The sequence below is a fragment of the Tiliqua scincoides genome, chromosome 2, assembly GCF_035046505.1.
Source record: "Tiliqua scincoides isolate rTilSci1 chromosome 2, rTilSci1.hap2, whole genome shotgun sequence".
NCBI classification, from domain to species: Eukaryota; Metazoa; Chordata; class Lepidosauria; order Squamata; family Scincidae; genus Tiliqua; species Tiliqua scincoides.
In genome coordinates, this window is record NC_089822.1 from 231,812,955 (window position 1) to 231,833,950 (window position 20,996).

Consider the following 20,996-nt stretch of genomic DNA (forward strand, 5'->3'; position numbering starts at 1 on the left):
TACACATTACTGTAGTGTGCATATTTTATAGTAGAACAGCAACACTACATCTTCACCCAGTCAAGGGACTTATGCATGGTAGATGCAGTCCATACTGCAAACTCTATAGAGTTAGGGCCAAATCCTATCCAATTTTCAAGTGCCAGTGTAGCTGTGCCAATGGGGTGTGCACTGCTTCCTGTGGTGGTGAGGCAGGCACAGAGGCCTCCTCAAGGTATGGGGACATTTGTTCCGTGACCCTGGGGCTGCATTGCAGCTGTACTACTGCTGGAAAGTTGGCTAGGATTGCCATTAGTACACTATATCAGTGTTTCTTAGTTCAAGCTGAATAGCAATATCTCATTACTAACATTTTAGCCCTTGGTTACAACTTTTTTAACATCCAGAAAGTCTCTGAAGACTCTTCAGTCTAACATATTAACTTTGCCTTCTTTCATACCCAAACATGCTTTTAATTAAGAGTGATATCACTAAAACCTTTAGAGACTTACAGATGTTTGTTAGAGCTTATTCAGAATTAGTGAAGGGATACTTTCTATGAATAGGCAGCACAGTGAAATCTTATGTCTTCTTTTGTGGTTTATTTTCCAAGGTAAAAACTCTAGTATAAAAAATGGGTTTTTTAGTTGGAACATGGAAGTTGATCCCCCACTGCTGCTGTCAAAAGTATGTATATCCCAGTCTGAATTCAACATCACAGGATCTCTTTAATATCTAAGTAAAACATATGTTTAATTTGGCAGCTAAAATCATACATTACAGAGGAAGTTTGCATAACATTTTGTGTTTTATTGGAAAAAAAATGATGCTTCTGAAAAACCCTGAAACCAAACTGTGACTTTAATCCAGACCAGTTAAATATTTATATACAGATTTTGATTCAAGATGTCAAACTGTTAGCACACCTTCCCTTTCATTCCTTTTTTACATAGCTCAATAGTTCTTCCTTATCCATTTGGTAGCCACTCTTTTTCCAATGATCCCGTAACTGTTGCAACAGTATCCCAATTTCCTTCCCAGATGAAATTCCCATTTTCCTTATATCATGGCCACTTATAGGAAACGTAGGAACAGACCACTGTTGCATTTCCTTGAGAAGATGCTCTTCACCTTGGTACTTCAGAAGCTCAGTGATTCTAGATATTGCATCATGTTCCCTTGACTTTACAAAACACACACAAAAAATATAAAATGAGAGATCAGACACAAAGCAGCCACTAATTGAGAAATATGCCACCAGCAGAAGAAGCAACAGAAGTCACATTTTCCTGGTAGTGCTAGAATTAGTGGCTCCATTTCCTCCTCAATACTTAACCAGTACATTCAAAGTACTAAAAATAGTTATGCTTTTGTCACTTGCATTTCAAAATGATATTTTGGTTTCCAACAATAAGTATCAGACTAAGAATGAATGGATCTGGCACTAGGTAAACAACTGTCTGTGAGACACCAATAGCCAATGAGTGAGTTTGAATGTATCCACATTTCATAAAGGATAAGCAAGCTACTAGTCACTAAGCTTTGTTTACTCTGAATGTCACTCTTTTCAATGGAGCTCATTCTCAAGTGTGCAAAGGATTCAGCCTCGCTGTCCATTACCATAGGCAGCTTTATTGCTGCATAAGCCACTCCAAAAATTTATATTTCAAGGGTGGGATACCAAATCTATTAAATAGATATTTAAAATTAACAGACTGCAGGTATCCTGCAGTGTTCATTAGGAAGATCATTAAGTGTGAGCTAAGTGTAAACCCCTTGCTCTTGTTAATGAACAGTTTAGCATAATAGAATGGAACTCTAAGTAGTGGATCATCAAGCCCTGTGTGATGGGAATTGTACTTACGTCTATAACGAAGTCTTGATAAGGCTTAAGTGGTTCTGCAGCATCCGTAGCTTTGACCAAGTCTCTCCTGTGCTTCAGTAGAAAGAGCCCAAGGTATTTTTCATCTTTTGAGATTTTCAGCCTTAAATCCAATTTCGAGACATCATCTGGCACCTTTAACAGTGATGTTAGAAGAGTCATTGGTTTTGGAAAGAGATTCTGAACATTTTTACAGACTGTGTCAAATTCCTTTAAGCTCCCATTAAGAGGTAATCCTGAGAGACACATACAAAAAAAAAAAAAGGAAAGTGAGAATGGCATAACCAAGAAATCATTAAGTCATTAGAAGACACACTCTAACAAGGATTACCTAAACTTACTAATAGTTACATTGCTTGTGGCGTAGGACTAACATTTGGGACTACTTCAAACCAGTGGTGCAGCTAGATCACTTGTTACCCATAAATTTTTGTCACCACCCCCAAATGACAAAATTAATTTGTTAGTGGGTAAAGGCGCCTGCCAGAGTGAGATCAGGCACCAGTTGGAATGGGAGTCCAGATCTACTCAGCAGGTTGATCTGGGCTCCAAATTCAGATGGGAGCCCAGGTCCACCTACCTAGAAGAGGTGGCTCCAGAGGGCACTACGAATTGGAGCTCAGGTCTACCTGGCAGGTATTTCAATTTCAAAAACCTTTATTAGGCACTGGCAGACAAACAAAACAGACATACAAAGCAAAATACAAACAGACTCTCTGCCGAAGAAATAAAATGGTTAGGGTGGATGGGAAATATGGTTCTGTGTCTAGTTTGAATATCTTTCAAAAATTTAGCCAGCTGGTTATGGCCAGCACAGCAGTAGAAGCTAGAAGCAAAAGTAGGATTTCATCATTCCATATCCATAAAAGGTCATCTGAAAATACGTTTGGAAACATACTTCTAACATCCATATAATAAGGGCAGTGCAGTACTATATGAGCTAAGGATTCAGTTGCCCCCAGATTGCATGCGCATTTGGTTGAAATCTGAGAATGCCAACAAAATCGAGCTTCTAGCTCATGAGATGGAAACACATACATCAACCAAGTATAAAGCTCGATGGATCTGTGGATCATTTAGCACATACAGATATCTGGGATGACAACCAAGGCCAATGGTAACTGCAACTGAAGGGCGCAACAGGTCTTATTAGTAGCCGCATTAATTTCCTGGCTTTCAATGTCCCATAATGTGTGCAAGATGCTCATGCTGTTCCTATTCAAATTGTCTTTGCCCAAAGTATCCAGCGAGAGGCTGATAGAGCAGAAGGATAGAAGGATGGAACGACGAAAACCCATGGATTGCTAGGAATCAGAAAGTAAGGCTTGGAAAAGAGGAGTTTGCCCCACACTGAAGCAAACATTGAGCCAGAATTTAATAAATCTGGCCCAAGCTAAATGCTCAAGTCTATATTGCCCAATTTCCAGACATAAGGCTGCATATGCAGTGAGCTATGCCAAAGATCTTGTATAAGAAGGTAGAGGACTCTCTTGACTTCCTGCTTGAAGGCCAGCAGCCAAATTTGAATCTCATAAAGGAGTTGGTCTGAAGTTTTAGCACTGAAAATACACAGAGCTGCTGGAATGCACACACTTACTTTTGAATAAAAGATGCATAATATGGCCCGAGATGAAAGTTTAACAGAATTAATCGCTGAAATGCATTGAGAGACCCATGACAATTTGTAATGGAAATTCAAACCCAAATACCTAAATGTCTTAACTTGTTGGATTGCCTTGCCATGGAAGACACGGGAATTATACTTCCAAGATTTCTCAATACCTGGCAGGTAGATCTGGGCTCCAAGTCCAGATGGGAGGCCAGGTCCACCTGCTGGAAGAGTGGCTCCACAGGGTAGTTGGAACAGGAGCCCAGGTCTACCTAGCAGGTAGATCTGGGCTTCACGTCTGGAAGGGAGCCCAGATCTACTCGCCCAGCAAACTTTGGCCACAGAGGACAAAGTTCAATCAGGAGTCCAGGTCTACCGGCCTGATTGACCTGGGCTCTGGAGTTAAGGTAGTGCTCATGCCCTCCCCCAAACACAAACATTGGATTAACCCCTCGTGCCATCCCCCCCAGGGTGTCACCGTGCTAACACTTTTTTGGTTCCATGCTGTTCAATAACAACATCTCATTGGTTCTTTGAACAATCATTGGTCCGTTTTGAATTAAGGAAGTAGTATAGGAAATATGACATTTTTGTTTTCTGGCCATAACTTCTGATAGAATGAGATGCTTTCCTTCGGTTTGTTTAATTGCATTCTGCTATAAATTACACATTGAATGGTATATAACTTTATAGCATTATTCCTAACAACCATGATTTTAGCGATTTTGGTAACTAGTGGTATCACACCCCCCGAGGGTGGCACCCGAGGCAGACCACCTACCCACTAGCTATGCCACTGACCTCCTTGTACTACACACCACTGGCCTCCTTGTACTAGCAGTGGGACCAGACCTATTGCCAGTGCGCTCCCTAATCAATATACAGCCGGTCTACCCCATGTATGGTCAAAGTTTAGCAGGCAAGGATAGCCACTTAGCTCGTAATGCTGCCATTTTCAATCACTGTGCCATGGCACACTGATGTGGCATGAATGGTCTGCAGGTGTGCCGCAGGAATCTGGGGAAGGGTCACTAATTAGCAGGGCCATTGAGGGATGTGAGCTCCCCACCAACAACATGGTGTGCCTTGTCAATTGCCAAAAAACTGATGGTGTGCCTTCACAATTTTAGTATCTTGTCAGTGTGACCTGAGATGAAAGGTTGACAATCACTGTCATAATGACTATCAGAGCAGCTTCACATTTTCCCCAATGGGGAAAATCCTCTTTTACTATAGTTAAAGTTTCTAACAAAACTATAAGGAGAATCGCTACAGTTTTTGCTGATGTAGTAGCAATTTCCCCAATGACTATACTGACTTAGGACCAAATCCTATCCAACTTTCCAGTCCTGGTGTAACCATGCCAATGGAGTGCTGCACCCTCTGGTGGGAGGGTAGTTACGGAGGCCTCTACAAGGTAAAGGAATATTTGTACCCTTGCATTGCAGCTGCACCAGCACTGGCAAATTGGATAGGATTGGGTCCTTAATCTGCACAATTATGAATATGCTGTGTAAAGTCCTTGGGCTTTACCTATATAGCCAGCGACATCGAGTTCATACATCAGGTGAACTAGATGATTAACATGATTCCCAACAAGCAATTTCTTCAACTCCATCCAAATCCTCTCCCCTGATATTCCAGCCAAGCCTTTGGCATTTTCTTTTATTGCTTCCAGAGTTTTGGGTTCATGGTCATCAGGATTTTGTGCTATCCTTCCATAAAATCTAAAAGAAAAAAATACACCTTAGAATTAGGACCTAGAAACTGTTTTCATGGCTGTCAATCTGCACATACACTTGGAATACTGATTGCCCTTTCACAATGATGGTGGAGTTTCATGGGGTCAGTGTCTGGACTAGCTTGAATACCAGAGAAGGGAATAAAGTTGAGCAGTTGTATAGGAATATAGTAATATCCTGTCTACTTTCGTATGTGCCCTTATAAATGCACGTTTGCATTACTGAAGAATCTGCCTGTGCAACATCCATTCCTATATCCTTTAGAAATACAGAATTACTACCTGAAGTATCGTAGAATTCTTAAGTAATCTTCTTGTATTCTTTGGTTTGCCTGTCCTACAAATCTGACTTTGTTGTTTTTTAAATCCTCATAGCCATTGAAATAATCATAAAGTGTGCCATCCAGTCCTATAAAACAAAGACATTCAAAACAGACTTTAGTTTAAAAGAGTACTTTTTCAGTGCTGTGCTTATCTTTTTGAACAAGGCAGTTCTAAGTTCTATATGATGTTTCATCAACGTTGCACCCTCACTTTGTAGGATACATGCAGATCTTGTTTCTACTGTTTGCCACAAGATGAGAGGCAACAGCATGTACACATAACATTTTACTATGCTTTCCATGCCTTCCACTGCCGCTGTAAACCTTGAGGCAACCTTGTTATGAGATTTCTATGGGTGCGAAAACAGATTCCTCAGATAAAAGCCTCTAACTGCATAAGACTTTCCCTGGGCAAAAGTAGATGACAGAAAAAGGGAATGATGCCCAGGGGTCCCCAGAAAAGGGCAGCAGGCTTGTAACAGCTGTCTGAAGCATTAACAGAAAGAATGGGTAGCCTCTCATGTCACATCAGCCAATAATGATGTAATTATTACCTTTTGAGTCAATGAAGAACCACAATGGGGTGGGTGTCACACTGAATCTGCCAATTGTACTAGCAAGTACAGACAGCCAGGATAGTGCAATAGTTCTGGTGTTGGATTTAAACCTGGAAGATCCAGGTTCAAATCCTCTCTCAGTCATGAAATCTCCTGGGAGACCATGGGTCAGTCACCATCTCTCTGTGTCACCCACCTCACAGGGTTGTTGTGAAGACAAAAGGAGGCAAGGATTTACACATTTTAGCTAAAATAAATACATTGATACTGGCTACATGTTGCCAGAATGATATACAATGATGTCATTCATGCAGAACAACATACTGATCGTCATGGAAAACAATACACAGGGATGATAATAGCCTGCCTTTCCATTGAGGAACCCAAGGCTGCATGTACGTGGATTGCTGGACCCTTCCCATTCAGGCCCTGCCCAGATTCCAACCTCCTTCAGCAAGGCTACTGTCATCATAAACCTTCAAATCATGCACTAGGTCCCAAATGCAGGAAAAGCAGGTGCTGAAGCGAAGCACAGATGGAAGGTCAGGTGATTTCACCCAATGAAACAGATAGAATTTCAACCAGGGTTACTATGTCACTTCAAGGGAAACCAGTTACCTAAGAACATAGAATTGATTGTGAGATCCCTCCTTTCAGCATCTTTTTCCCAGTCGGTCGTGAATTCCACTTCTGCATGTCGCCCATCAGTAATCACATCAATTCTAAGTGTGGTAATTTCGAAGTTCTGCTCGTGGAGCTGAAATAAAAGGTAATTCATTGTACACATCCCTTACCAAATGAGTAGAAACTAAGTGATCTGGGAGCCACATTAGACCGCATGCAAAGGAACTGCAAATATAGAAGTCATTTATATGGTAATCTTCCACCTTAGTCATTTCAAGGAATTACTGTTGCCTCCTTTACACAGTGAACAACCTTCCTATATACAGGACTTATGGAGAGGCTTTTGCAGACTGATATTCTTCCTAGTCTCCAATTTCCTGTTCTTAGGGCCAAACTACGAGGGTCGCCCAGAAAGTAATGCACCACATTTTTTTTCTCAGCCTACAGTAATGGTACGAATGCAAAACTTTAGATATACATTATTTGAATTTTCAGGAGTGCGCACACAAATTTTTGGTTTCTTCAGACAGATAGCGTAGCTGCAGCAGTGTTTCGAAATGGCGTCTGTAAGTGATGTACGTTACAAGCAGCGTGTCGTCATTGAATTTCTCACTGCGGAGAAAGAAACTGTTGGGAACATTCACAAACATTTGTGTACAGTTTATGGAGAATCTGCAGTCGACAGACGGTTAGTCGCTGGGCACAGAGGGCGAGGCCATTAGAAGGCGGTTCGGCAGAGCTCCAAGATTTGCAGCGTTCGGGGCAGCCATCCACGGCTGTCACACCTGACAAGACGCAGCTTGCTGATGTGCTCATTCGCGAGGACCGACGCATAACGACTAGGCAGTTGGCGCTGAAGCTGTCAATCAGCAAAGGAAGTGTGGATGCAATCATCCGTGCTCTTGATTACTCAAAAGTGTGTGCACGATGGGTTCCGCGCTGTCTTACAGTGGACCACAAATCTCTCAGAAAAAACATTTCTTCTGAGTTGCTGAAACGTTTTGAAGATGAGGGGGAAGCGTTCTTGTCCAGGATTGTGACAGGTGATGAAACCTGGGTTCACCATTTTGAGCCCGAAACAAAATGACAGTCGATGGAATGGCGTCATCCTCAATCTCCACAGAAGAAAAAATTCAAAGCAACTGCTTCCGCCGGTAAGGTCATGATCACTGTGTTTTGGGACTGTGAGGGCGTCATACTCATTGATGTGATGCCAAGAGGCAGCACCATTAATTCTGAAGCTTATGTGAAGACATGAACCAAACTCAAGAAGTGCTTCCAGTGACTTCGGCGCCATAACAACCCAGGTGAATGTTTGATTCAACATGATAACGCTCGGCCTCACACAAGTTTGAGGACTTCGGAACACATCACTAAACAGGGTTGGACTGTGTTACCCCATCCACCCTACAGCCCTGACCTAGCTCCCTCAGACTTCCACTTGTTTGGGCCATTAAAGGATGCCATTCACGGAAGACATTTTGAGGATGATGAAGAGGTGATTCGCACAGTGCAGAAATGGCTTCGTGACCAGAACAAGGAGTGGTACCGACAGGGCATACATGCCCTTGTGTCTCGCTGGAGGAAGGCCATAGAACTGGATGGAGATTATGTGGAAAAATAGGGAGTGTAGAAGAAACATCATTCTTTCTTGTGTACAAGTTTCATTGTGTTCAATAAATAATTGTTGAAGAAATAAAATGTGGTGCATTACTTTCTGGGCGACCCTCGTAGATAGGATTTTAATCATGTACAGATTTGGCATGATCCCACTCTTGCCCCGTGGCCAGGTGGGCACAGTCTGGGTTGCAGCAGGGTTGAGAGATTTAACCTTACACCTCATTCTGGATTACCCACTCCTTCACATACTGTTTACTCCAGAACTAAGGTAAATATAAAATGAGTAAACTTTTACTGAATCACTTGTTTGATTCTAATTTAAAAGAGATAAAACACAGTTTGACAAAAAAAAAAATTATCCAAGAGAACAGAAGGGGACACTAAATAGGGGTAATTTTATATACTTAGAAATTGCAAAACAAAAGTTAGGGCCTTCCTTTACCCCACCCCCTGTTTTTGCCTCTTCTCCAGCACCAAGCATTAGTTTTTAACTGCCACAGAGCTAAGAGTCATTCTCTTCACAACGACTGATAGCCCTCCATGTTTCCAAGACAACAGTCAACTTTTATTCTCTTATTATTTAAACGAAACACGAAAACATTCATATATATCGTATTTCCCCGAAAATAAGACCTACCCCAAAAATAAGACCTAGTTGTGATCAGGGCCAGGACGGGGGGGGGGGGCAGAAGGGGTCCTCGGGCAGGGGTGGTGGTGGAAAATGTGACTGGGAATGCTGCACTCCGTGCGCGCCACCTAGAAAGTGCCTGCTGTGCTGCCTTGGGCAGAGGATGCTGAGGAGGAGCTGAGGCGGGAAGCAGCAAGCGAGGCAACTCTGCCTACCGGGCTCTGAGGCTCTCCATACCTGCCAGGGAGTAAGTCCCATTAATTATAAAGCGACTAACTTCCAAGTAGACAGGCAGGCAGGGATCCTCCTAAGTGCTAAGGGGATAATTTTGTACGGTATATTTTTGTACATGAACTACTGTGGATTGTTGTACATTAAAAAAAAAAAAGACCTACCCCGAAAATAAGACCTAGTGTTTTGTTTTTTTTGAGCCAAAAAAATATAAGACAGTATCTTCTTTTTGGGGAAACATGGTACATACACTAGGAAAGGGATTCTTTCCAGCAGATTTTTTTCTCCAGCGACCTAGAGTTTAAAGGAGTGGAAAATCCTTCTTACCCTGGCAGTGATGGTTCCATGCTTTTCCCCTCGATTATTGATCATACGGACTCCTGCAGTCTGAAATATTTCCTTCATCTGGGTCGGGGTAGCAGTAGTGGCAAAGTCAACATCTTGTGGTGTCATCCCACCGAGCAAGTCCCTTACAGCACCTCCTGCTATTCTTAGTTCATACTTTGCTTTATCAAATAATTCTGGGAGGGTGACAAAAAATATAAACGATCAGAAGGAAAACTTCACCCAAGGTATCCTAAACCTGAGTACATTTACTTAAAAGTCACATTTATTTTGATGGAGCTTTTTTCCAACTTAGGCCACAATCCTAACCAATTTTCCAGCACTGACCTAGCCACGATGCAGACCCAAGGTAAGGTAACAAACATGCCCTTACCTTGAGGAGACCCCCTTGACTGCCTCCCCACTGCAGGATGCAGTGCACGCCACATTGGCACAGCTATGTCAGTGCTGAAAAGTTGGTTAGGATTGCGCCCCTAATGTCATAGGAACAGACTTTTATACATGCAGGAATCCCTAGACTGTAGACAAGGACCTGGTATGTCTTAAAATAAAGTGACCGCATTCTTAACTGGCTGCAGATGCAGTCAAATTACTCTGCCCCAATACATTTTAAAACACACCATTTCATTCAACTTCACATCTGGGTGAGCAAAGGTTCATATCTCTCAGCATGTTTCCAAGTGTATCCTCTCATCAAAGGCCATGAGCATTCAGTTATACTGAATTCAGTCAGCTTTGCTTTTGCAAAAATCACTTACATTTAGGATTTTAGGATAGCACATATATCTTTCTTCAGACTATGCACTTTGATATTTCTTTAGGAAACATATATATTTATTCCTTCCAAGCTGACAAAATATTAACTTCATGCATGTGTATAACAAAATCTCTCTCATGCGAGACTGACAGAAGAATCAAATTTGACTTTCCAAGTGAACATTGACTTCAGTCATTTGATGGAAGTGAGTAAAACAGTTCATCTTGAACAACTCTCATCAATGATAGAAAAAGGAAAAAAAGCCATCAAAATCCTTTTTTCCAGAAATCAAAATAAAAGGAATGAGACCTGGTGTAGTATAGTGGCTACAAGACTGAGCTATGAATCAGGATTTCCTAGTTTGAAGCTCACTTCTGCCACAGACTCATAAGTAACCTCAGAAAAGCTTCTGGGCCTCAGTTCCCCCACTGCAATATGGGGATAATAATACTGTTGCAAGAACATCAATATAATACACGCAAGGTGCTTTGTACACTCATAAAGCACTATACAAATGCCAAGTATTACCGTAGATACTCGCCTATAAGTCGATCCCACAAATAAGTCGAGGGCAGATTTTGAGCCAACAACCATGGAATTTTCTATGACCCTCAGGGTCGGGGGTTAAACTTAGAGGGGTGTCTGACTATAGTTTTGTCTGATTTTACAGGAGGCCAAATCCTGAAAAATAACCCACCACTAATTGTTACCTAAGAACTGTAGTCTCTAATTTATTAAAAACATAGTAAAAGATCATAAGATACATTTTTATTCTTTTTAAATTCTGGTCTTCATCACCTTTTTGTAAGCAGTATCAGAGTAAGTGCACTGTAAACAACATACCAGTAAAACAGTGGTTCCCAAACTAGTATTCATGTACTCCCAGGGACACTCAACAGGACCTTTAGGGGTACTTGAAAAAAAATGGAATAATGGTAGAAAAAGGCAGGTCATGCTCCAGAATGCCTTGCAAGACAGGAATACCTTGCAAGGACCAACAAGGCAGGAAGGGAGGTAGCTAGCTGGCTGTGAAAGCCCCACCAATAGCTAGTTTTTGGTCATCAATTCATGTATGGACCAGTGATTGAAAACCAGCACAGTAAAAAAGCTGAAACATAAAATGGAAAGTGATCAATCACCCAGAATTTATCTGCACACTTCTGGTGCAGAACAGTGCAAAGGCAGAGTCTTCTGTTCTTCAAACAGATAAAAAAAGAAAACACTGTGATGAAAACATGAAGTCTGGGCTTTCATATATAGGAAATGAGGGCCTGTATTATTAACTACAAACATTTTGCTAATATGAAGGGTACAATTTATGGAAATGGGCTGCCAAGGGATATGCAAGTGAAAAAGGTTGTGAACCACTGCAGAACCAGGAATCAAATCCACCTTTAAGGTATCTGGTGTGTTAAGCCAGAAGCTCTATGTACAACATACAATCCATAAGACATAACTGGGAGTGTGCAATTCAATTCACAGCAGAGAGATGCAGCTGCATATATTTGCAACCCTTTTTACTCAGAAGTAGACCTACTGCTTTCCATTGGTGTTATTCTTAAGTAAGAGTGCATTGAATTGTAGCCTGCTTCAGATGGAAAGGAGGATTCCCGTCCTGGTGTTTCCAAAAACAGACCTGCTTTGCAAGCATTTGCAAAGCAGAACCAGAAGGAAGGAGAATAAAAGATTAACAAATTGCTTCTAAGGAGCTGTGCCTGTCTGCCGCTTGAGAAAACTGTTCAGAGTTGAAAGGCTTTGCCCTCTGATTGACCCAGAGATCAAGCAAACTGATAATTGGAGCTTGATTACTTGGCAAAAATTTCACGTACTATAGGCGAGTATCTACGGTATATTTCCACAGGCATTTTTAGTTAGTCGGCAGTATATTCTTTATAACTAGAAGGGCAGAGTAACAATGGCAAAATTCTATTTACCCAGACTGTTTGCTTTAATAGATTCAATAAATCCAGACATGCTGCAGATCTTGAATCCGAAGTGTGCAAACCGTTTGGCCCAAGGGCCAGACAGAATTACTGTATAAAGGACTATGGTTCCCCACTTCTCGCTCTATGAAAAATCCAAATGGAAGTGCATATTAAAAAAATGAAGGTTTTATAATGATCTCTCTCATTACACACTCTTACGTTTTTAATGGGAAAAAATAGTCTAAGGAAAATGCTAGTGGGATCCCCTTAACACAAAGAGATGTTGTTTGCTCAGAGCAACAGATCCATCTGGGGAGAGGAAAAGCAAGCAAGCAACAGGAGGTCAGAAGTATTTAAATGCAAGTTGGGTTCATAAACGAGAAATTATAGCTTCAAATATCCTTAAAACATACACACACAAACCCACTTGCAGCTCAGTCCTGCTCAGACTAAATTACCCACTAAGTATAATTACTTCTTCCCCCCTCCCCCCCAAAAAATGACTCGGATTGCAGTCTCATTTAAGAAATAAATCTTGTAAATTCAGGAAGGTTTGTTTCAAGATCATCACATATAGGATCAAGGCTGTAAAGCAGAAAGAACAAAAAGAATCCTGTAATTAACCAGGAGAAAAGTCCTGTGAACTTGCTGCCCATCTTGCCAAGATCAAGAGGCGGAGACTTAAACAGTTACACATGCACCCCATTGGCAGCATGATATAGACAGAAGTTTACAGGTACCCCCCTCCTTAACTTTGTGCTGCAGCTGCTGCCTCTAGCATCAGTGTGCATGCGACAGTCCATGTAACACTTGTGATTCAGCAGGCAGGCTTTGCATTTGCCACTGAGAGTCTGGGAAATCATAGATGGCCAGACAAGAGGCTCTCACAGGCTCTACTTTGCCCATCTCCATCTTAAACAACAGTTTACCCCAGGCACAGTGGAAAGTACACGTCTTTTTGTGATCTCAGCTACTAAAATGAAGTACTTTCTTGGAGGAAGATACTGTTGTTTAGAGCAAGGGTCTCCAAACCCTGGCCTGGGGGCCAGATGCAGCCTGCAGCAAGCCTCTTTCTGGCCCACAGCCAACCTCTTGTCCCCTGAAAGCCTCTGGCCCACTCAACTGATCATGACCAGAACTGTGCTCTGATTGTGTCTGGAGGGTGTTCTGAGGGCCAGAGAGGTTGAATGAATGAGCCCATTCATTCATTTGTTCACTCATCTAAGTTCCATCACTATTTTATTTATTTAAATTTTATATTTAAATTTTTTTCTGCCCCTCCACACTACGCCAGATATTTGATGCAGCCATCTGACCAAAAAGTTTGGAGACCCCTGGTTTAGAGTGTAAGTGCAAAGACACTGTCTGATTCCAAATCCTTTTCAGAACAGGAACAAGTGTTCTTGTTAATAGCCTCTATTACTGGGTCAATTTTTTTGTACTCTGCTGCCACCTCAAGACTAAACTGTTTCAGAAAATGAGGCCTTCTTACCCGCCACGCTCTTCAGTCCTGGTGTGAAGAGGGACCGAAATTCCGACGACTCCAGCTTCATTGTACCAAAACGCTGCCACAGAATTTTAACCACTGCACTGCTATGGGGGAAGAGAGGAAAGCCTGCCCGGCAGCCTAGAAGGAGCAGTTGACTCCGCATCTAAAGAAAAAGTCACAGGTTAGTAAACATCAAACCATTCAGCCCAACTGAATGAGGCATTATTGAGTCCCTTGTTGTCCTCAAGCATTCTCCAAAGTGAAAAGGGGAAGAACTAATGCAAAATTTTACTACCTCAGAAACATTAGCAACATGTACTGTCTGGACATTTACACAAACTCTAAACATAACCTGAATTCAGGCCTTCTGGCACTTAAAGAAAAGAATCTCAAAATAGTCTAGAAGAGGCCACAAATATTCCCAACAACTATTTATCCCATATAGTCCTCAGGAACTAAAATAGCAGCACCCAAGTTACCTAGATGGACTACTTATGCAAATACAGTGAGCAACAAGCCAACTGAAAGTAAGATAGCTTGTTTATTGGAAATATACTTATTTTTGAGAGTGTGCAAAAATGCTCATCTATGAGAAGCTGATTTGTGACCTTCCCCAGTTAAAGTGGTTGGGATTTAAGTTTAATGCAACCGTTGAGTTTATTGAGACTACTGAGAATTATTTTGAAACTGTGTGCGCAGTGGCTCCCTGTCAACATACAACCATATCCCAGTTCACAGCTTTTTTGCTACACCACCCTAGATCTAGAATTGCAAAGAGTGGAAGCATGTTATGAATGCCAAACAGATCCCAGCAACACCTACAGCAGCTTATTGGTTGAGAGGACAACCTGCTCCCCAAGTGCCAACTAAGAACTAAAGAAGATGACCCTAGATCTGGCTTTGTAGGATTTAGTAATTGGTACAAGCAAATCACATCAACCACAGGCACTGATTCAACTTATGCAGTATGTTCAAACATCACCATACTGCTAAATCGTTGTGTGAATTTAGCAAGAAACAGAGTGAAACTGCAGCGGTGACATGTAAGATTAAGTGGGAGAGTCAATGCAGTTTAAAGGTTAGCATGCTGGACTATAATCAGGGAAATCCAGGCTCGAATCCCCACCACTATTCCTCCTAAGGTATGTGGCCACACAATTCACAGCCAACCTCCATGCAGCTCTGATATGTGAGACAATGGTGTGTGAAATCATCACTAAACATCTAGAGGCTCTGCCCCACCAAAACACAAGACCTCCATGCAGTGGCAGGGATTCTTACAGGGAATGCTGATCCCCACTCAGTCATAATAATAATACAGGTATTTCTATACCGCCTTTCTTGGTCCTCAGATTTCTCCTGAGACTTTATTCAAGGTGGTTTACATAGGCAGGCAATTTAAATCTCCGTAGGGATTTTTACAATTTGAAATGAGGTTTCTATCTTTCAAGAAACCACAACATTCAGATGTTTCTTTCTTGATCTGGTCACACATTCTGGCCTCCATCCTCCCACGCTCAGAGCAGATGGAATAGCTCGGCTCAGCTTGTCAGTTGCTTCAAGGTCGCACGGTGCCAGTGGCCTTAAACTGGCGACCTTCGGATGTTATCTTCAGGCAAATTGAGGCTCAACCCTCTAGACAATAGGAGTGGCTTTTTTTTGTTAAAAATTAATAAAAACACAAAACACTGTCTTTTGGTGTTTAAGATATTTCCCAGATTACTTTTCTAGTTAGAAATAATACAGTGGCTGCATCTGCTGACACTATATCACCTACCTAGTACATTTCTAAAGTAATTATAATTTAGAATTATAATTTATTAAAATGCACCTTTGGAATAAAAACGCAACAATTCAGAAAATCAATAAATTTTGGAAAAAGTATCACCAACACACGCACACCCCCCTAGTCATGAAGCTCATTGGGTGACCAGATCTCAGCCTAATGTATCTTAAGGCGCAATCCTATCCAATTTTCCAGCACCAGTACACCCACAATGCAGCCCTGAGGTAAGGGAACAAAATCTTGAGGAGGCCTCAGTGAATGGCCCTGTTGGCACAGCTGCATCACCTTTGGGCAACTGGATAGGACTGGGTCTTCATAGAGCCCTTGTGAACTACAGCGGGAGAGGGAAGGGAAAGAAGCCTTTCATGCTGCTCAGAGCTTCTTGGGAGGAAGAGAGAGAAATGCAGACAGTCCTGTGCAGGCTTGCTCTGAAGGAGGCTCCCACCCAAACAACCTGCTCCAGGCTGCCACTCGCCACTTGCACCCTGGGTGGCAAATCCAACTCAGAAAGCGCTGGGCAGAGAACATGGGCGCTTCACTGGGACAACCTGGGCTGTGACATCTGCGCACGAGACAACTCTGAGAAAGGCATCCGAAGGCCTGCCAGCCTGCTGAGCTCCTGGGACAGGAGTTACCGTCTTCAGTCAGTCAGGGGGCCAACACAGCGCGGGCGGGGCAAGGCTGGGGGGTGAGACCCACCTTTGAGCGGGTGGATGCTCAAAGGATGCCAGGGGGTAGGACTGAGCCCGCAGTCACGCAGGCAGGCAAGTCCCACTGAGCTTCATGGGCTTTGACCCAAGCCAGGCTCGCAGACTTCTGGCCAGCCTTGGCAGGGGGCGCAGAGGATGTGCTCAGCAGAGCGGCCCGTGCGTCAGGCTGCGCGGACGGGCACGAGGCCACTGAAGCCGGCTGCGTGGGGACTTGGCAGCCGCCCTGCCCTCGGGGCCAGGCAGAGGCGCCTCTAGGGTCGCCCGGCACCCTCCCTTACCTAGCCAGGCGCCTGCTGCTGCTGCTCCCAGCCAGCCTCTCCCTCCGTCGCGGAGGAGGCGAGCCAAGCAACCTCCCTTCCTTTGGTGATCTCAAAACGCGGCGACAAAGGCGGGTCCGGGACGCGGCTCCACCCCGGAGGCGGAGAAAGAGCGCCGGTTCTCCTGCCTGCCCGCCCGCCTGCTTCTCTCTGGCGCCGGCCGGCGCTGCAGTGCGCTTCCCGGGCCTCTCCAAGGCGGAGCGGGGCCCAAAGCGCAGCACTCCGGCTGTCCCCTGCCGCAGCCTAAGCCCTGCATGCCTACTCCGAAGTAAGCTGCATGGAGTTCAGTCGGGCTTACTCTCAGGAAAGCCTGGCTAGCATTGCAGCCGCCTTAGCCACACTTTCCTGGGAGTAAGCCCCATTGAGTGTAATGAGACCTACTTCTGAGTAGACATGCATGGGCTGGGGCTCTTAGGGCCCAATCCGAGTCAGTCTTCCAGTGCTGCTGCAGCTGTGCCAGTGGGGAGTGTGGTACGTCCTGTGGTGGGGAGACAGTCGCAGAGGCCTTCTCAAGGTCAGGGAATGTTTCTTCCACTGTCTGGGAGCCGCACTGCGGTTGCACCAGTGCTGGAAAGTGGGATAGGATTGGGCACTCAGTCAGGGACACGCGGTGGGTGGGCAGGTAGGTGAAGCAGCCACTTGAGGCACCCACAACCCTTGCACTCTGCATGTCCTTGGCCTTAGTCACTCTTCGGCTCTGCGCGTGGATTGTGGGTGCTTGGGTCCCTCACACGGCGGCAGCGCTTTACAAAGGACTCTAGAGGGGAGGCTCTGCCTCACCTGCCACCTCACCCACCGCATGTCCCTGGCCTTAGTCACTCTTTGACTCCTCTGCAGAACCTTCCTGCAAAAGGTTCACTGTTAGGCTCTCCCCTTTCCTAGTAGGGCTACCCTGTACTCTTGTGACACTGAGGGTGCAATCCTAACCAATGTTGCAGCACCGAGGTTAGAGCAGTGCAGTCCTGAGGTAAGGGAACAAACATTCCCTTACCTTGGAGGCATCCATTACTGCCACCCAACTGCAGTTGCCCCATTGGCACAGCTGTGTCAGTGTTGGGAAAGTTGGTTAGGATTTGGGCCTGAAGCACCCATTTACCAGACAAGGGTTTCTGTGTGGTTTTCGTCATGATGGCTCTACTCTCGTTTTCTTTCACTTGGCTTGTGCTTCACCATGGAAGCCAAAGTACTCTTTGTGTCTTCTTGGCTTTCCTCCAAAGCAAAGGCAGACGGACTGGGGTAGAGAGAGAGAGAGAGTGTGTGTGTGTAAGGAATGGATGAACATGTGCAAGAATGCACTGGTTTGGAATTGTCTTTGGTGCTATAATGAGGAGAAAAAAGCCGCACTTTTTGAACTGTTACCCAACAGAAGGGAATGGCCTTGCTAGATCATACTCAGGTGTCTCTGATTCATGTATCAGCCACTTAGATGCCAGCCTCTAGAAAGCTCACAAGAAGCCAGTTATGAAAGTGAGAGCTACTTCTAGTAAAGGGGAGTGCATTAGAGAAGGAACTGACCATTGTTAGGAGCATGGTTCATTTAAGTATGTTTCTCAACCACTGGTACAGGTACCACCCAGTGGTACTCGAGGTGGTGTCTGATGGTACTTGTGAGACCCCTGGACGCCTGCTGCCCACCAGTGAGACCAGAAACATGACACAATAAACTGCGGTATGAGGCTCGGCATGGCAGCCAGAGCTCCATGCCATACTTTTCCACTCGAAAAAGCCCTCCCATCCACCCTGAGCATCTTACTGGTGTTGGTTGTGTCACATCTGGCCTTCCAACCCAGAATAACTGGCGATGATATCACTGCCAGTTACTTCCGGTGGTACTTCAAATAGGTGGACCGTGTGGTGTGGTATGACAGAGGACAAATGTTGAGAAACACTGATTTAAGTGATGAGTATTGATTTTACTTTTTTAGAGACGACCCTTAGAGCTGTGGTTCCCAAACTTTTTAGCACCAGGCTCTCCTTTTTAAAACAACACTTTATCAGGATCCATGTCACATTATAAAATATATAATATTTTATATATATATATAATTATATATTTATATATAAAATTTATATATTTATATATAAAATATATAAAAACATATTTTTCCTGATCACCTTTTTTAAAAATTTCATAATGCTATATATATGTAAAGTAATAATGACCTGAAAAAAGACCCCAAAACTTTATTTCTCTATATTTACACATGCTTGCAAACTGCTGGAGCTGAGCTCTTTGCAGGGTAATTCGAAGCTACAGTATCTGATTTTTGAATAGCCTCTCTCAAAGAGAGAGAGAGAGGGCAGCTGGCTGACAATCCATCAATCCTTCTCTGTCCAGAGGACCTTTCCCTTCCCCCTGAGCACATTTGCATTGGTGAAGGGAGGGACTGAGTGAAGCACTTGGAGGATGACTGATTGATGGATTGTCTTCTTAATGACATCACAAAGGTCAGCAAGGCTGTTTTTAAATCACTGGAGCAAAGAAACTTTGTTTTTTAAATTGATTTGCTGTAGTGCGTTTTTTGCCATCCACCTGAGTGCTTCTAACGGAACCCACGCGAATAATGAGGCTCAACTTGTAGTTATCTGATCTTTCCATCACCCTTTGGTGATCCACCAAAAATCAGGTCACAACCCACCAGTGGGTCCCGATCCACAATTTGGGAACCACTGCATATGTAGAGTACTGTAATTAGAATATCCTCATCTGGAAAAGTAATGGATAAACACAGCTGCAAGTGCCTTTATAATCCTTACTCTTGCTAATGTATCAGAATAACATGTGCTACTGCAATTCTATGCAACTGTTGCATGGCTTAACTTGAGGCAGTGCTTGATGCTGAAACAGACATTGAAATGTCAGAAACTTGCTCCGGTGTGGAAGGGATTGTCACTCCCGAATTGGCCTTTTCAGCCACACTAGACGCTGTTCCAGAACCACCATTCAGAGCGCAATACCATAGTCTTTCGAGACTGAAGGTTGCCAACAACTTTATGTGCTTTGATAACAAACATCCTTGAATGCTTAAAGCAGGGGTTAAAGCAGGCCCTTTTTGGCAAATGGGCCTGATGTTCAGCAATGATATCATCATCACATCACATTCCGGGTTGCCGAGTTCCCTGAAGTGGCTGTACTGAGCTCAGCTTGGGTGGCAAAAACTTCCAGACAATTTACCATGCACCAGACAGAGTGACAGAGCTGCTTGTGGTTGTTTTGTTCCCTGTCCAGCATGCGGCAAATTGAGCAGGAGGCTTTGCTTCCCAAGCCAAGCTCCACGTGGGCTGGATGACCTTGGGTGGGGGGCTGGATTCGGCTTGCAGGCCATAGGTTGCCGACCTGTGACTTAAAGTGTCTGTGCCCTTTCCGTAACCGAAATTACAGGGAACTGGGGGAAATGGCTAGTTAGGATTCCCTACACCCACTTACCTGTTGACTCCCATGACCCATGGCCAGTTCCACCTGGTTGATCCATCCTCTTCTTGTATACTCTCTTGGCAGATACAATAGGAGGAGGGGACTTACCTCCTTCTCTAGTGCCATTACTGCTTTGATCTTTTCCCTTGCAGTCTCAGGAGAGCATTCAGGAAAAGAGCCAAAGTCATTGTAGTTGCTACCACTTCCTCCTTTTATCTCCACCCACTTCTTGTAAAACCAGGCCTGGACGAAGGGCAAGGTTATGCCTGAGGTGCAAAATGTTCCCACTTCCTCCTTATTGGGGAAATTTGGCAGTGTGGCGGTGTGATCCTCTTTCCACCACCCACCCTTTTATCTCTGAGCAGAGTAGCCACCACTAAAAATGCTATGTAGAAGACAGCAGTTAGGCCCCCTGGCTCATTACCTCCCATTTTTCTGCAGGTTCTTTAAACAAAATAGGAAGTGTGGGACACACTGGTAGCTCTCTTGGATCAGGCAAAGGCCCACCTAGTCTATCATCCTGTTTTTCACAATGCCTAACCAGATGCCTGGTTGGAGAAAAGGTTAGGATTGCCAACCCTCCAAGATTGGCTTGGAGTCACTAGGAAGGAATCAGTAACAGTCTTGGTGATTACTGAAGCTATCCTAGAAAGTTTTAACAGCGCTTCCAGGAATGTCTAGTGTTGCATCATGTTAAAAAAATATATCCGGAAATAACATCAGTAAGTGTGGGCAATTGTCAACTTGATGATTTGAGTCTTCCTGTCCCTCCTGGCATGTTCAGCAAGCTGAAATGACTTCCAGTTTCTCACATTCTCTACATTGAGAGGTACCTAGACAATTCTGCTCTTTACATTGGGTTTTACTTCTAGGGATGAGTGTACAACTGCAGAACAGAGCAAATGAGACCATTTCTTTAATTAGTTAATACAAAGCACAGTTAACTTGATAACATGAGTGTGTCCCTCTTCTGCTTTTAGAGAGCGTAGCATGTCTGGGAAATTTTTATCTGTAGAGCAAAGGTGGGCTTTTTTTGTAGTTAAGTAGGAAAAGGCTGT

The 20,996-nt window shown here is 43.7% G+C and overlaps 1 protein-coding gene and 1 long non-coding RNA gene across 7 annotated transcripts in view; one reads left to right on the forward strand and one right to left on the reverse strand.

The window, feature by feature from the left end:
• Window positions 1-715: 715 nt before the first annotated feature.
• On the reverse strand, window positions 716-16,576 carry TRNT1 (tRNA nucleotidyl transferase 1). 2 transcript variants are annotated; one of them, XM_066616333.1, is made up of 8 exons: window positions 16,485-16,576; window positions 13,714-13,873; window positions 9,522-9,715; window positions 6,710-6,848; window positions 5,494-5,620; window positions 5,004-5,197; window positions 1,844-2,097; window positions 716-1,162 (listed from the first exon to the last, which is right to left on the reverse strand). In XM_066616333.1, the coding sequence occupies exons 2-8, from the start codon at window positions 13,871-13,873 to the stop codon at window positions 914-916; spliced, it is 1,317 nt and encodes a 438-aa protein (XP_066472430.1). In that variant the 5' UTR covers window positions 16,485-16,576; the 3' UTR covers window positions 716-913. The 2 variants fall into 2 exon arrangements, with proteins under 2 accessions (XP_066472430.1, XP_066472431.1); XM_066616334.1 differs by lacking the exon at window positions 16,485-16,576 and adding an exon at window positions 12,231-12,363 and having other exon boundaries at window positions 13,714-13,803.
• Window positions 16,577-16,652: 76 nt separating this feature from the next.
• Window positions 16,653-20,996, forward strand: part of LOC136639238 (uncharacterized) — a 33,199-nt gene continuing 28,855 nt past the window's right edge. For 3 of the 5 annotated variants that reach the window (XR_010793657.1, XR_010793659.1, XR_010793655.1), the window contains exon 1: window positions 16,653-16,791. This is a non-coding gene — a long non-coding RNA (uncharacterized lncRNA). Of the gene's footprint in view, window positions 17,038-20,415; window positions 20,768-20,996 lie in introns of those variants that run through there. The other 2 variants (XR_010793656.1, XR_010793658.1) reach the window with 2 other exon arrangements.

Excerpts from the sequence above, each read along its gene's own strand:
- TRNT1 (XM_066616333.1), bottom strand. The coding sequence starts at position 13,873 with ATGCGGAGTCAACTGCTCCTTCTAGGCTGCCGGGCAGGCTTTCCTCTC. Across the intron at positions 9,716-13,713 it reads AGGACTGAAGAGCGTGGCGG|AATTATTTGATAAAGCAAAG; the intron begins GTAAGAAGGCCT and ends TCACCCTCCCAG. Across the intron at positions 5,198-5,493 it reads AGAATTCTACGATACTTCAG|ATTTTATGGAAGGATAGCAC; the intron begins GTAGTAATTCTG and ends TTTTTCTTTTAG.